We start from the raw sequence: 14,133 nt of genomic DNA on the forward strand, positions 1-14,133 counted from the left end.
TGGGGGTCCTGTGGGGGTCCTGACCATTGAAGAACAGCATGAAAGGGGGCTAACAAAGCATGCAGAGAAACAGATGGACTACAGTCAGTAATTGTAGAACTACAAAGTGCTTCTATATGGTAAGTGGAGCTTATAAAATGGACAGTGAGTGTAGAAACAAGGAGGTGGTTTTTTATGTTATGGCTGATCATTGTATATCATATTTATGATCAATATTGTTGCAGAACTATTGTAGCAGGAATGATTTTCCACACAACCTCAAAAAACAATGTTAAAATATATCAGTCTGGAAAAGCTTATTCTCTAGGACTTTACAAAACCACAGTGAGAGCCCCTTTATCTACTCGCATCCACATGTCAACCTTTTTCCAAATGTGTATCATTAAAACTCTTCTTTTTAATATTTCAAATAAATTGCAAATTTTAAAAAAGATCATAATCAGAGAAAGAATAATTATTAATGACCACCTTATAACAATAAATCTGAACTAAAATGAATCTTTGTTTAATGATTTGAAATCATTCGGTTTGACAGTTAACCAGTGTGTCTGTTTCTCAAGACAAAATAGTTAATCACGGAGGACAGGACAGGACTTGATCCGTGTCCAGACTTGACAAAGCAGTGGGACATCATCCGCAAACAATGAACCTATCGCAGCGAGGCATGCCATCTGTTTGAGGGCGTGGAGAAGAGAGGATTCTGGGCCGTCGCAGTATGTTTCTGTGTGTACATGGACTTACGAGGGCGTTCATGCTGGAGACTGAATCACAATCCAAGCTGAGAAAATAACAAGCATTCTTTAATCCACAAACAGCGTCATAGCAAATTAGATGTTGACTCAATTTGTCTTAATTCACTGTGCTATTTCATTTGCTGTTGAGAAATGAATTAGGGGAGCAGAGTTGCTGTGTAACCTCAAAAAATCTAATTCCAAATATAATTTAAGGACAAAACTAGAGAGTGAGTGTGATTGCAGCCCAGCAGTGGTAGAGTATCTGGGGTGTTGAATACTTGTGATTGTATGTAAGTATGTACTTGGTGGGTTGTGTGAATACTTTTGCTCAGATATGTAACTGTGTGTATGTAAGTATGTATTTGGTAGGGGTGTGAATACTTTTCCTCAGATAGGTGATTGTGTGTATGCAAGTATGTATTTGGTGGGGGTGTGAATACTTTTTCTCAGGTATTTGATTGTGTGTATGCATGTATGTACTTGGTGGGGGTGTAAATACTTTTGCTCAGATGTGTGATTGTGTGTAAGCAGGTATGTATTTGGTGGGTGTGTAAATACTTTTACTCAGATGTGTGATTTTGATGGAGGTGTGAATACTTTTGCTCAGATCTGTGATTGTGTGTATGCAAGTATGTATTCGTTGGGGGTGTGAATACTTTTGCTCAGATATGTGATTGTGTGTATGTAGGTATGTATTTTTGTGGGGGTGTGAATACTTTTACTCAGATCTGTGATTGTGTGTATGCAAGTATGTATTTGGTAGGGGTGTGAATACTTTTCCTCAGATAGGTGATTGTGTGTATGCAAGTATGTATTTGGTGGGGGTGTGAATACTTTTTCTCAGGTATTTGATTGTGTGTATGCATGTATGTACTTGGTGGGGGTGTAAATACTTTTGCTCAGATGTGTGATTGTGTGTAAGCAAGTACTGTATGTATTTGGTGGGGGTGTAAATACTTTTACTCAGATGTGTGATTTTGATGGAGGTGTGAATACTTTTGCTCAGATCTGTGATTGTGTGTATGCAAGTATGTATTCGTTGGGGGTGTGAATACTTTTGCTCAGATATGTGATTGTGTGTATGTAGGTATGTATTTGTTGGGGGTGTGAATACTTTGGGTAAGATAGGTGATTGTGTGTATGCAAGTATGTATTTGGGGGTGTGAATACTTTTGCTCAGATATGTGATTGTGTGTATGCAAGTATATATTTGTTGGGGTGTAAATACTTTTGTTCAGATCTGTAACTGTGTGTATGCAAGTATGTATTTGGTGGAGGTTTAGCTTTCATAGGAGTATATACTTACCAAGCACTTTATTAGGAACGCCTATAGATGTGCTATATAAATGCACTTATATACAATGACTGACTGTTGCTTGGTATACTTTGTCAACCCAGGTAGGACCCCCACTGAACAGGTAAAATTTGGGTGATAGCCCATTCAAAGCACAGCACTCATGCTAAGACGGTTACGGCATGTACTGGTGTACTGGTATTAGGTGCATATGTGTTGTTGGGATGTGTTATTTAAATACACTTGCACATTTCTACGTAAAGGTAAAAGCATTTGTTTAAAACCTTGATTTTTATTCATATTTACAAAGTTAAAAGACATTGAGTGTGAAAATTCGAGGTGGGTGGACTGGAAGTATAATAAATAATAAAAACAAGACCTCACTGTCCAGTAAATATAATAATCATTAGCTTTGACTTATTAATGACTTATTTTTAAAGGTTTTACCATGAATTTCATATTAAAAAGGCAGTATTTTTATCTCCAGATACTGACTGACGCTCTCGAGTGAGTTTCCATCCTCTTGTCCTGCCTTCGTTCCCTTAATTATCAAAGACAGGAGCGTAATTAGTGAGTGTTGTGGAAAGTTGGTGGTGGTGCTAATTAGAAACAACGACCTTTAAGCAGAGCGTCCCTTGACAGGCTCGGTTGAGCACGTGTGCCGTTAGGTGTATGGTTGCAAACATTCGCTTTTAACTGATGGACCATATGCCAAGCAATTCATTAGATTAAATATTTATATTAAAATTAATTTGTGTTTTTGTAATTAATTTTACTTAATTTGAGCCCATTAGCAAGCACAAGCAAACCATAAACACGTAGAAAAATAATCCGAACTGATTTAATATCATATGATTAATATGATTGTGTGTATGCAAGTATTTATTTGTCGGGAGTGTGAAGACTTTTGCTCAGATCTGACCACGTGGCATTTGGAGTGGCTAGCATTATCAATTAGCCTTGATAATAGCAGCTTGCGCTTCTGCCTGCAATGGAATTAATTCCAGTGTGTGATATGTGATTGTGTGTATGCAAGTATGTATTTGTTGGGAGTGTGAAGACTTTTACTCAGCTATGTGATCAGTGTTGTATGTTGTTGGAGGTTTATGTTGTATAGAGGAGTATATACTTACCAAGCGCTTTATTACGAGCACCTATAAATACCAAACATGTGGCATGTAGAGCGGCTAGCATTAGCAATTAGCTTTGATTATACCAGTTTGCGCTTCAGCTTGTTGTGAAAATAAATTCCAGTTTGTGATATGTGATTGTGTGTGCAAGTATGTATTTGTCGAGATTGTGAATATTTTTGCTCAGATATGTGATTGTGTGTATACAAGTATGTATGTGGAACGGCTAGCATTAGCAATTAGCCTTGATTATAGCAGCTAGCGCTTCTGCCTGCAATGGAATTAATTCCAGAATGTGATATGTGATTGTGTGTATGCAAGTATGTTTTTGTTGGGACTGTGAATACTTTTGCTCAGATATGTGATTGTGTGTATGCAAGTATGTATTTGTCGAGAGTTTAATACTTTTGCTCAGATATGTAATTGTGTGTATGCAAGTATGTATTTGTCCAGAGTTGAATACTTTTGCTCAGATATGTGATTGTGTGTATGCAGGTATGTATTTGTTAAGAGTGAATACTTATGCTTATATATCTGATCAGTAATGTATGCTGTTGGAGGTGTAGGTTGAATAGACGAGTATATACTTACCAAGCGCTTTGTTAGGAGCGCCTATAAATACAGACTGTGTGGAATGTGGAGCGGCTAGCATTAGCAATTAGCTTTAATTATACCAGCTTGCAAAGACAGTGGATAATAAAGTCGGTGTACAAAACCAGATATTTTATTTATAATATATTTATGCTCGTACACCAGTAAAATAAAATGCATATCTATAATTCCATCGCAGTCTCGGTGAATGGTTGGACAGCATTACTTTGACGGTCGCCACCTGTGGAAAAATCTCGTGACTGAATGCTGAACACTTTTTTTTTGGGGGGGGGGGGGGGGGGGGGGGGGATGTTTAAAGAGAAATAAACATTCGTCTTTACAGAAATACTTAAAAACATAAAATCAAATAAAAATGCTGAACGAATGTACCACTCGAGAACACTAGGAACAGAAATGATGTCTTTTTATCAGAAGTTCAACATTCGTGTGCTTTCAGCTTCCTGGCTTGGTTGTTTTTCCTGTCTTTGCCATGTCTCCGTGGGTCACTTCCTGGTCAGTGAAAGCTCTTGCGGGTAAAGATCGAGAATCGAGAGACGAGAAATCTCTGCGGTGGTGCGTAAACACGCCACATTTAAAGTTACATTTAAAGAACGAACATTTGGGCACTGAGTTTTTTTTAAATATACATTACAATGGGTTTCGTAAAGGCATCCAATTTTTTAAAATGTGTCTTTAGCTTCTTACACCGTGCAGGTCGACCTTGCACCCCGTCGCACAGTCCCTGTCTGTAGTTTCCAAGGGTTACCAAGGGTGTTTCTTGTGTCATTGTCAATAGCAAATTCGATTCGGTCCTCTTGAAAACTAAGACACGTTCAAGGACAACCAGAAGATGGGAAACAACACAAGGCCCGACGATTGAAGCGTAGATCCACGACCCTTTAGACACGACTGGTCCGACTTGGGCTTTTTGGAGCACTTCTTTTTCTTCTTTCCTGGTGTTGACGAAGGTTCAATGTCCAACAGTTCTGGGTTGAGTTTATCCAAAGATTGATCGATGTTGTTCGAAAGCGTCCCCAGAGGTCCGTCGTTCAGACTTACTCCTTGCTTGCCTCGAGTTTCGTTTTTTATCCTTTCCATCTCCAGGACCTTCGTTTTGGATATGTTCTCCTTCTCCTTCTGAGGGTTGTTGGTAATCTGGCGACTGTTGTAGGACGACGGGTCCGGGAGAGATTTGCTGGAGATGATGGATGACTTGTCGTGATCCGAGAGGCAGCACCTCGGAATGCTTTCTCCCAGGGGGTCGTCAAAAGAGAGGAACTTTCCAGAATGGGATTTAGTCTCGACACATCTTTCCAGGTCGCTGCTTTTAAGTCGCTTTAGGTCCTTCCCCACGAGGGTCACCGGAAGGTGGCATTCGAGTTCCGAGCTGGAACCTTTAAAACGTTTAAACCAGTCCCAGAGTGACCTGGCACGGCAGTCGCAGATCCACTGGTTTCCATTAAGGCGTAGGTACTGCAGGGACACCAAGGGTTCCATGACCTCTCCGCTCAACATAGTGAGGTTATTGAAAAACAGAAACAGGGTGGTCAAATTGCCGAGGTTACTAAAAGCTCTCTGCTGGACATGAACGATCCGGTTTTGATGCAGGAGCAGGCGGTCCAGGTGGATTAACCCTCGCAGCATGTGGTCCGTCACCACCTTGATCTTGTTGTTGTGCAGGAACAGGTAGGTGAGGTTGGCGAGATCCAGAAAAGTGTCATCGTGAAGGGCTAGAAGGTTATTGTCCTGTAAATACAGGTACTGCAGTGAGAAGAGTCCACGGAACACCCCGGTAGGGAGTTCGGACAGTCCGCACCTGTGCAGGTGCAAAGTGTGAAGCTTGGTAAGTCCCCGGAAAGCTGACGGATTGATGATCCGAAGGTTACTGTTGTCACTGATGTCCAGCTCCTCCAGCCGGTCCAGGCCGTAAAAAGCCCCGGCCTCGATGTGGCTGATGTTGTTGGAGAATATCAAGAGGACGGTGAGGTTATGCACAGAGCTAAAGCTGGTGGAACGAACCGAGGTGAGTTTGTTGTTCTGAAGGAATATCCGCTGGCTGCGGACAGGGATTTCAGCGGGGATGGATAAAAAGCCCTGCTGCTGACAGGCCATGGTCGGGCGGGGCTCGCTGTAGCATACGCACTTTGCCGGGCAGCTGCTCAACATCGGCACGAGGTTCAGCCACAGCACCAGGCAGAAAAGTCGACCGCCTGCAGAAAGAGGAAAACAAGAACAATGAGGGTTTGATGGAACAATAAATAACAACTATTGCGTGATACTGCTTTGCATAAAATGCTATTTGTAGCTTCTTCTAGGATGTTTATTATTATTACAAGTTTGCTGCAATATTTTATACATTCAGTTTGATTTATTCTTTCATTTTTAATAAGAACTTTATTTTAATCAGTGATCCAAATACGGATTCGTACTCTGGAAAGGAAGCCGGTTTGTTACGGGGCACGACGCCCTTCTTTATTTACATTCACTTAAAAGAAGGAAACACACACAAACACAAACAGAAATTGAAAGTAAGGACCGAAACTGGGCTGCCGGAGCTGTGCAGAACCAACACTACTAGTTGCAACACTCACTCACTTTCTTAACCTCTGATCCAATCAGGGTTGCGGGAAGGGGGGGGAAGTGCTGGAGCCTATCCCAATTTTTCAATGGGCACAAGGCACACAGCAACACCCTGGACGCGGCGCCAGTCCATCGCAGGGCAGACACACACACACACACACACTCACATACACACTCACATACACACACACACACACACACACACACACACATTCACTTATAGGGCAATTCAGTGTCTCCAATTAACCTGACTGCATGTTTTTGGACTGTGGGAGGAAACCGGAGCTCCCGCAGGAAACCCACGCAGACACGGGGAGAACATGCAAACTCCACACAGAAAGGACCCGGACCGCCCCGCCTGGGGATCGAACCCAGGAGCAGTGAGGCGAGAGTGCTACCCGCCGAGCCACCGTGCCGCTCATGTCCATTACCGGTAAGCCCCTGATCAACCTACAGCAGATTAGACCTTCTAGTAAAATAAGGGTTTGCTCGCCTCTAAGAATGACTCAGGGTCACAGTGAATCCAGGGTACATCCCAAAGACACCATAAACAAGACTGGAATACACACTGGACAGGTCGTCCATCCAGCACAGACTAGAACCAACATGCCAAGTGATTGTCTTAAAAATAAATATGTCACACTCTCAGATCTCAAGCTCATAAGTTCGAATATCAGCTGTTTTATCGATCTGTCTGGGCGTCCAACAGGTACCATTTGCTGTGCCTGAGGGAGGGTCAACGATGGGGTTCCTCATTGCTGCTAAATGAGACTTTAGGTGGCTGGATTAGAGTGGTGGGATATTCCTGGAGAACAGCATGTCTCTCCATGCACTGTGCCTCGGTGGGTAGCACTGTAGCCTTACAGCAAGAAGGTCCTGGGTTTGATTCCCAGGTGGAGCAATTTGGGTCCTTTCTGTGTGGAGTTTTGTGCATGTTCTCCCCGTGTCCATGTGGGTTTCCTCCAGGAGCTCCAGTTTCCTCCCACAGTACAAAGACACACAGTAAGGTTAACTGGAGCTACAAGTAAGTGTTGGCGTCCTATCCAGGGTGTTTCCTATCTTTCGCCAATGAATCGCACCCACCGCGACCCTGTCCAGGATAAAGTGGTAGTATAATAATAAATGAATGAATTACTTTTTCCTTACCATCATGTACGTATGTTATTTAACTACACAAACAAAACCCTCAACCTCTTGATGTTGCCTTTGATGTAAATAAATGATCTGCTTTGTTACACACACACACACACACACACACACACACACACCATCGCACTAATGGTGGTGATCTTCACCGGTACACTCATTTCCATTTATCTTCAGTGTAAAGCATGAGTAGCTGACCAATTGGGGGTGCAGATAGATGAAACATGGGCGCGAGGTGTCACTAATAGGAAGCGTGGACCTAATCACATTTCTGTACGTGAAAGTGGGTTGACAGTTTGGAATAATGGTAAGTGCTCTGGTGTTCTGATGATGATGTGGTTTCAAAGTCATCGTTAATTGACTGACTTATTTGTTAACAGTAAAGGTGTCATCCTGATTAAGTTCCTGGTGGGTCTGGTGCCCCAGGGCTGGAAATACCCTGGATGGGGTACCGATACTTTAATGAGTGCCAAACACTCACCTATTTAATCACTTACTATATCACCCTCAACTCAACCCATCACTCTTCATCTCTCAGCTAGAGCCCCTCAGTCCTCCAGACATCATCATTCTCAACTCAACAGCTAGAGTCCCTCCGTCCTCTAGCCATCATCATCCATAACTCAACCCATCACGCTCCGTCTTTCAGCTAGAGTCCCTCCATCCTGAACCATCATTGTTCCTCATCTCAACCCATCAGCTCTGTCTCTCAGCTAGAGTCCCTCCGTCCTTCACCCATCATCATCATCATCCTCAACTCAACCCATCACGCTCTATCTCACAGCTCGAGCCATCATCATTCTTCTCAACTCAACCCATCACGCTCCGTCTGTCAGCTAGAGTCCCTCCGTCCTTCACCCATCATCATCCTCAACTCAACCCATCAAGCCACCATCCTCCATCCATCCTCATCATCAACTCAACCCATCACGCTCTATTTCCCAGCTGGAGTCCCTCCATCCTACAGCCATCATCATCCTCAACTCAACCCATCACGCTCTGTCTCAGCTCGAGCCATCATCATTCTTCTCAACTCAACCCATCACGCTCCGTCTGTCAGCTAGAGTCCCTCCGTCCCTCATCCATCATCATCCTCAACTCAACCCATCACGCTCTGTCTCACAGCTCGAGCCATCATCATTCTTCTCAACTCAACCCATCACGCTCCGTCTGTCAGCTAGAGTCCCTCCGTCCCTCATCCATCATCATCCTCAACTCAACCCATCACGCTCTATCTCACAGCTCGAGCCATCATCATTCTTCTCAACTCAACCCATCACGCTCCGTCTGTCAGCTAGAGTCCCTCCGTCCTTCACCCATCATCATCCTCAACTCAACCCATCAAGCCACCATCCTCCATCCATCCTCATCATCAACTCAACCCATCACGCTCTATTTCCCAGCTGGAGTCCCTCCATCCTACAGCCATCATCATCCTCAACTCAACCCATCACGCTCTGTCTCAGCTCGAGCCATCATCATTCTTCTCAACTCAACCCATCACGCTCCGTCTGTCAGCTAGAGTCCCTCTGTCCCTCATCCATCATCATCCTCAACTCAACCCATCACGCTCTGTCTCACAGCTCGAGCCATCATCATTCTTCTCAACTCAACCCATCACGCTCCGTCTCTCAGCTAGAGTCCCTTCGTCCTTCACCCATCATCATCCTCAACTCAACCCATCAAGCCACCATCCTCCATCCATCCTCATCATCAACTCAACCCATCACGCTCTATTTCCCAGCTGGAGTCCAGCCATCCTACAGCCATCATCATCCTCAACTCAACCCCTCAGCTCCCTCTCTCAGCTCGAGTCCCTCTGTCCTGCAGCTTGTTAAATGGAGCTCGCTTGAGGCTTGACAGCAATCCTGCTCCACACCTTCTCTGAAAAACCTGTTTTCTCTCCTCACCCTCCTCTCCTCTCCTCGACTCGGAAAGCTGTCAGACTTTCGCTCTTTCTGCTTCGCAGGCGATAAAAATATCCAATCGCCAGACTGCTCGGCGCTAGGCTTCACGAATCCATCAGACCTGCTTTTTATCCGCTACTCATTAGCAGACTACACACACCCATAGACCAAACACAGTGAGATTAGCATTCCGACTAAATCTTCTGTACTTTTCTCACGCTAACCTGCTCGCAGCTTCTCCTGCCTTTCATCTGGTTAGTCAGTCCACTACTTAAAATATCATCCAATTATTTCCGGACAGCGTCCCATCTCCCTGATTTGATCTCGGTGATTGACGTCCGCCCATGGCACTTTTGTATTTATTTTGCCCTAATTTCCTCCTTCTGCAAATCTGCGAGTCTCTTTTAGCTCTTTCATCTTTCTGATCAAAGTCAAGATCTTAATCCTGTTTCCTCTCTTCCGCCCCTCCTGCATAGGGAGGGTGGTTTGACATTTTCGGTGTATGATTCTGTACTTTAACCTACTTAGATAACAGCGTCTTATGGTATTAGCAAAAGTAGCAGCGGGATTAATAATTCATTCATTGTCTCTTTTACCACAGCTTAATCCTGGTCAGGGTCACGGTGGGTGCAACTCACTGGGTGAAAGGTAGGAAACACCCTGGACAGGTCTCCAGTCCATCACAGGACACACCCACAGAGCAGTGGGAGGAAACCGGAGGTCCTGGAGGAAACCCATGCAGACACTGGGAGAACATGCAAAATCCACACAGAAAAGACCCGGACTGCTCCACCTGGGAAACGAACCCTGGACCTGGTGCTACCCACCGTGCCGCCCAAGATGGGGTGTATCAAAGTCATACAACGGAGTCTCATACAGTCTTTGTTAGGGTTGCGGGAAGGGGGGGGGGGTGCTGGAGCCTATCCCAGCTTTTCAATGGGCGCAAGGCACACAGTAACACCCTGGACGGGGCGCCAGTCCATCGCAGGGCAGACACACATACACACACCCATTCACTTATAGGGCAATTCATTTTCTCCAATTAACCTGACTGCATGTTTTTGGACTGTGGGAGGAAACCAACGGTCCAGGAGGAAACCCACATGGACATGGGGAAAACATGCAAACTCCACACAGAAAGGACCTGGACCACCCAACCTGGGAATCGAACCCTCGCTGTGAGGCGACAGTGCTACCCACTGACAGTCATACATGGAGTCTCATACAGAGAGTCACACACTGATCTCAATTATTCCTCGTCTCTGTGCAGCACCATCGACCAGCCAGCAGAGGTCGTAATTGCGGTCCTCCCACCCTCAGACACAGCCAATCATGTCTGTGTATGAGGCAATTAACAGCGTTCAAAGCATCAACATCAGGTAGGAGGAACAGGGGTCACAAGTGGGGTCTGGTTTTCCTGGATTTACTGGAAATCACTGCAGTAACACACCCCGGACAGGACACCAAGCTATCTCGGGGCCCCTGCCACCCCCCTCAGACACAGCCTTTATGTCTGTGTAGCCGCCCGGCCGGCTGATAGCAGAGCTGAGATTCGAACTCGAGAGCTCAGGATGTCAGAAGTGGTGGACTAGTGTGTTTTACCATCGAGCAGTGACGCAGTGGAAGCTCTGCGGTTGTGGTACAGGACTAGTAATCGGAAGGTTGCTGGTTCAAGCCCCACATCTGGAGGTTAACCTTCAACTGCTTGCAATGGATAAAAGTGTCTGCTAAAGACTAAAAATGTAAATGTACATTTAGTGTTTTACCACTGTGCCACCCTGGGCGTTCTGGCACTTAACCAGCTTACACGCATACACTCTTTATTCATTTCTAGAACAATCAATAATGGTAAATTCCCTCATGGTGTGTTTGCCCCCCCCCCCCCCCCTACAAACATGCCTTGTTGGCACTGGGACAATAGCAGTTAGCAAACAGGCTGTGTGGCACATTCGTGATGAGGAAATAAATTTCTAAAGCCCTTATCGGGCAGAGGCGCATGCAAATGAAGACGAGGGCACAGAAGGATGGAAGGACTCAGAGTCAACAAGATCCCTCCCTCCTCCTCCTCTCCTCTCCGCACTCGCCCTTATCTCGAGTGCAGCTCTGTAGCGTTTCTCTTTATGTTGCCCTCACAAATAATTTAATTAGAAGCGGGAGAAGTGTTCTCCATTATTATTTTCTCCTCACCCAGCGATCCGTGGGGTTCCGCGCGTCTCTGTCGAATTACTTTTATCAGGACGAGCGTTCCTCTCCCGATCCGAGAACACCAATCAAAGCGCGGCACGCCGGGCTTAATGCCGGTGTGAGCGCACCCTCCCTTGTAATGAATCAGAGAGGTCCTCGCTACGCTAACAGGCGCTTTCCATTGCGCTCCTAATAGTCTCATCACTTGAGAATGCGGCCCTGCTTTCGCATTGCGAGCACGCCCTGCCGGAGTGTATCGTGGTTTGTAATTAGAGGAATACAGTACAGGGGAGGGAATTAAACCGAAGCAGACGAGTTCTGTTAGCCTGGATAGAAATGAAAGGCATGTTTAGCTAGCTATTTTAATGGAATACGAGGCAACTAACAGAGTTCAATGCATTGATATCAGCTAGGAGGAACAGTGATCACAAGTGGGGTCTGGAATCACTGGGCACGGTGCAGTAACACACCAATCCATCCCTGGGCTTCTGACACCCCCCCTAGACACCGCCAATCATGTCTGTATGTACACACCCAACCGGCTGATAGCACTGGGTAGCCCAGTGGTACTGGGCTATCGTAATTCACTGTCGTGCCACACGAGGTATAGAATTCATGTCTGAAATGCCAGTCAGAAAATGCCTGTATTAAAAAGGTCCAGGTGCCTTAAGATTGGTGCCACTTAAGATGGTGTAAAGAGCACAAAGCCTGGACCCCTGAGCAATACAAAAAAAATAGCCTGACTGCCTGTCAAACCATCATTTATGCTAAACATATTCATTATAACGGTGAAATCATAATCTAATGGGCACCAGCTGGTGAAAATCATTATGTTCTGAGATTTACTGGGCAAGTGTACTGGGATGATGTTTATATATTCTGGAATAGTAATTAAGAGCAGCTGTACTCATTCATGTAATTACATTTATTACCCAGTTAGCCAGTCATGTGGCAGCAGCACGTTTTATTAAAGCACACAGACACAGATCTGATTGCACCAACCAAAATAACTCTGGATCCTGAACTGGTTCCATTCAGGCTTCTTAGAACCGGCCCATGTTTGCACCAGTTTATATTGGAACCAAGGAAGCGTCAATAATGGTGGGTGCTGCACAACGGAAGTAAACATTAATAACAAGCTGGCGGAGCGCTTAGATTACCTGTGAGCGTTTGTGCTGCTGTTACAGATGTTTGTTTTTATCCAAAAAGCACCATGGATATTATTATTATTATTAATAGTAGTAGTGGTAGTAGTAGTAGTAGTGGTAGTAGTAGTGATAGTAGTAGTAGTAGTAGTAGTAGTAGTGGTAGAAGAAGTAGTGATAGTAGTAGTAGTAGTAGTGGTAGTAGTAGTGATAGTAGTAGTGATAGTAGTGGTAGTAGTAGAAGAAGTAGTAGTGGTAGTATTAGTGATAGTAGTAGTAGTGGTAGTAGTAGAAGAAGTAGTAGTGGTAGTATTAGCAGTAGTAGTAGTAATAGTAGTGGTAGTAGTAATAGTAGTAGTAGTAGTAGAAGTAGTAATAGTAATGGTAGTAGTAGTGGTAGTAGTGGTGTTAGTAGTAGAAGAAGTAGTAGTGGTAGTATTAGCAGTAGTAGTAGTAATAGTAGTGGTAGAAGTAGTAGTAGTAATAGTAGTAGTAGTAGTAGAAGTAGTAATAGTAATGGTAGTAGTAGTGGTAGTAGTGGTGTTAGTAGTAGAAGAAGTAGTAGTGGTAGTATTAGTGATAGTAGTAGTAGTGGTAGTAGTAGAAGAAGTAGTAGTGGTAGTATTAGCAGTAGTAGTAGTAATAGTAGTGGTAGAAGTAGTAGTAGTAATAGTAGTAGTAGTAGTAGAAGTAGTAATAGTAATGGTAGTAGTAGTGGTAGTAGTGGTGTTAGTAGTAGAAGAAGTAGTAGTGGTAGTATTAGCAGTAGTAGTAGTAATAGTAGTAGTGGTAGTAGTAGAAGTAGTAATAGTAATGGTAGTAGTAGTAATAGTAGTAGTAGTGGTAGTAGTAGTAGTAGTGATAGTAGTAGTAGTAGTAGTAATTTCCTGTCGGGGATCAATAAAGTAAATCAATCAAAATCAAAGTAGTAGTAGTAGTGGTAGTAGTAGTGATAGTAGTAGTAGTGATAGTAGAAGTGATAGTAGTAGTGACAGTAGTAGTAGTGATAGTAGAAGTGATAGTAGTAGTGACAGTAGTAGTAGTGATAGTAGTAGTAGTGATAGTAGAAGTGATAGTAGTAGTGATAGTAGTAGTAGTGATAGTAGTAGTAGTGATAGTAGAAGTGATAGTAGTAGTGATAGTAGTAGTAGTGATAGTAGTAGTAGTGATAGTAGAAGTGATAGTAGTAGTGACAGTAGTAGTAGTGATAGTAGTAGTAGTGATAGTAGAAGTGATAGTAGTAGTGATAGTAGTAGTAGTGATAGTAGTAGTAGTGATAGTAGAAGTGATAGTAGTAGTAGTGATAGTAGAAGTGACAGTAGTAGTAGTAATAGTAGTGATAGTAGTAGTAGTAATAGTAGTGATAGTATTAGTGATAGTAGTAGTAGTATTGTGTTTCGTGCTGTGAATTATTGTCATTTT

At 43.9% G+C, this 14,133-nt stretch overlaps 1 protein-coding gene across 1 annotated transcript; it reads right to left on the minus strand.

The window, feature by feature from the left end:
• Nucleotides 1-3,876: 3,876 nt before the first annotated feature.
• Nucleotides 3,877-7,085, minus strand: rtn4r (reticulon 4 receptor). The gene is made up of 2 exons (XM_063018289.1): nt 7,043-7,085; nt 3,877-5,959 (listed from the first exon to the last, which is right to left on the minus strand). Exons 1-2 carry the CDS (start codon nt 7,083-7,085, stop codon nt 4,572-4,574), a joined length of 1,431 nt encoding a protein of 476 aa, XP_062874359.1. The 3' UTR covers nt 3,877-4,571.
• Nucleotides 7,086-14,133: the final 7,048 nt, after the last annotated feature.

Source organism: Trichomycterus rosablanca, chromosome 21, assembly GCF_030014385.1.
Source record: "Trichomycterus rosablanca isolate fTriRos1 chromosome 21, fTriRos1.hap1, whole genome shotgun sequence".
Taxonomy (NCBI): Eukaryota; Metazoa; Chordata; class Actinopteri; order Siluriformes; family Trichomycteridae; genus Trichomycterus; species Trichomycterus rosablanca.

Excerpts from the sequence above, each read along its gene's own strand:
- rtn4r (XM_063018289.1), bottom strand. The coding sequence starts at position 7,085 with ATGAGGAACCCCATCGTTGACCCTCCCTCAGGCACAGCAAATG. Across the intron at positions 5,960-7,042 it reads TCCCTCAGGCACAGCAAATG|GCGGTCGACTTTTCTGCCTG; the intron begins GTACCTGTTGGA and ends CTCTTTCTGCAG.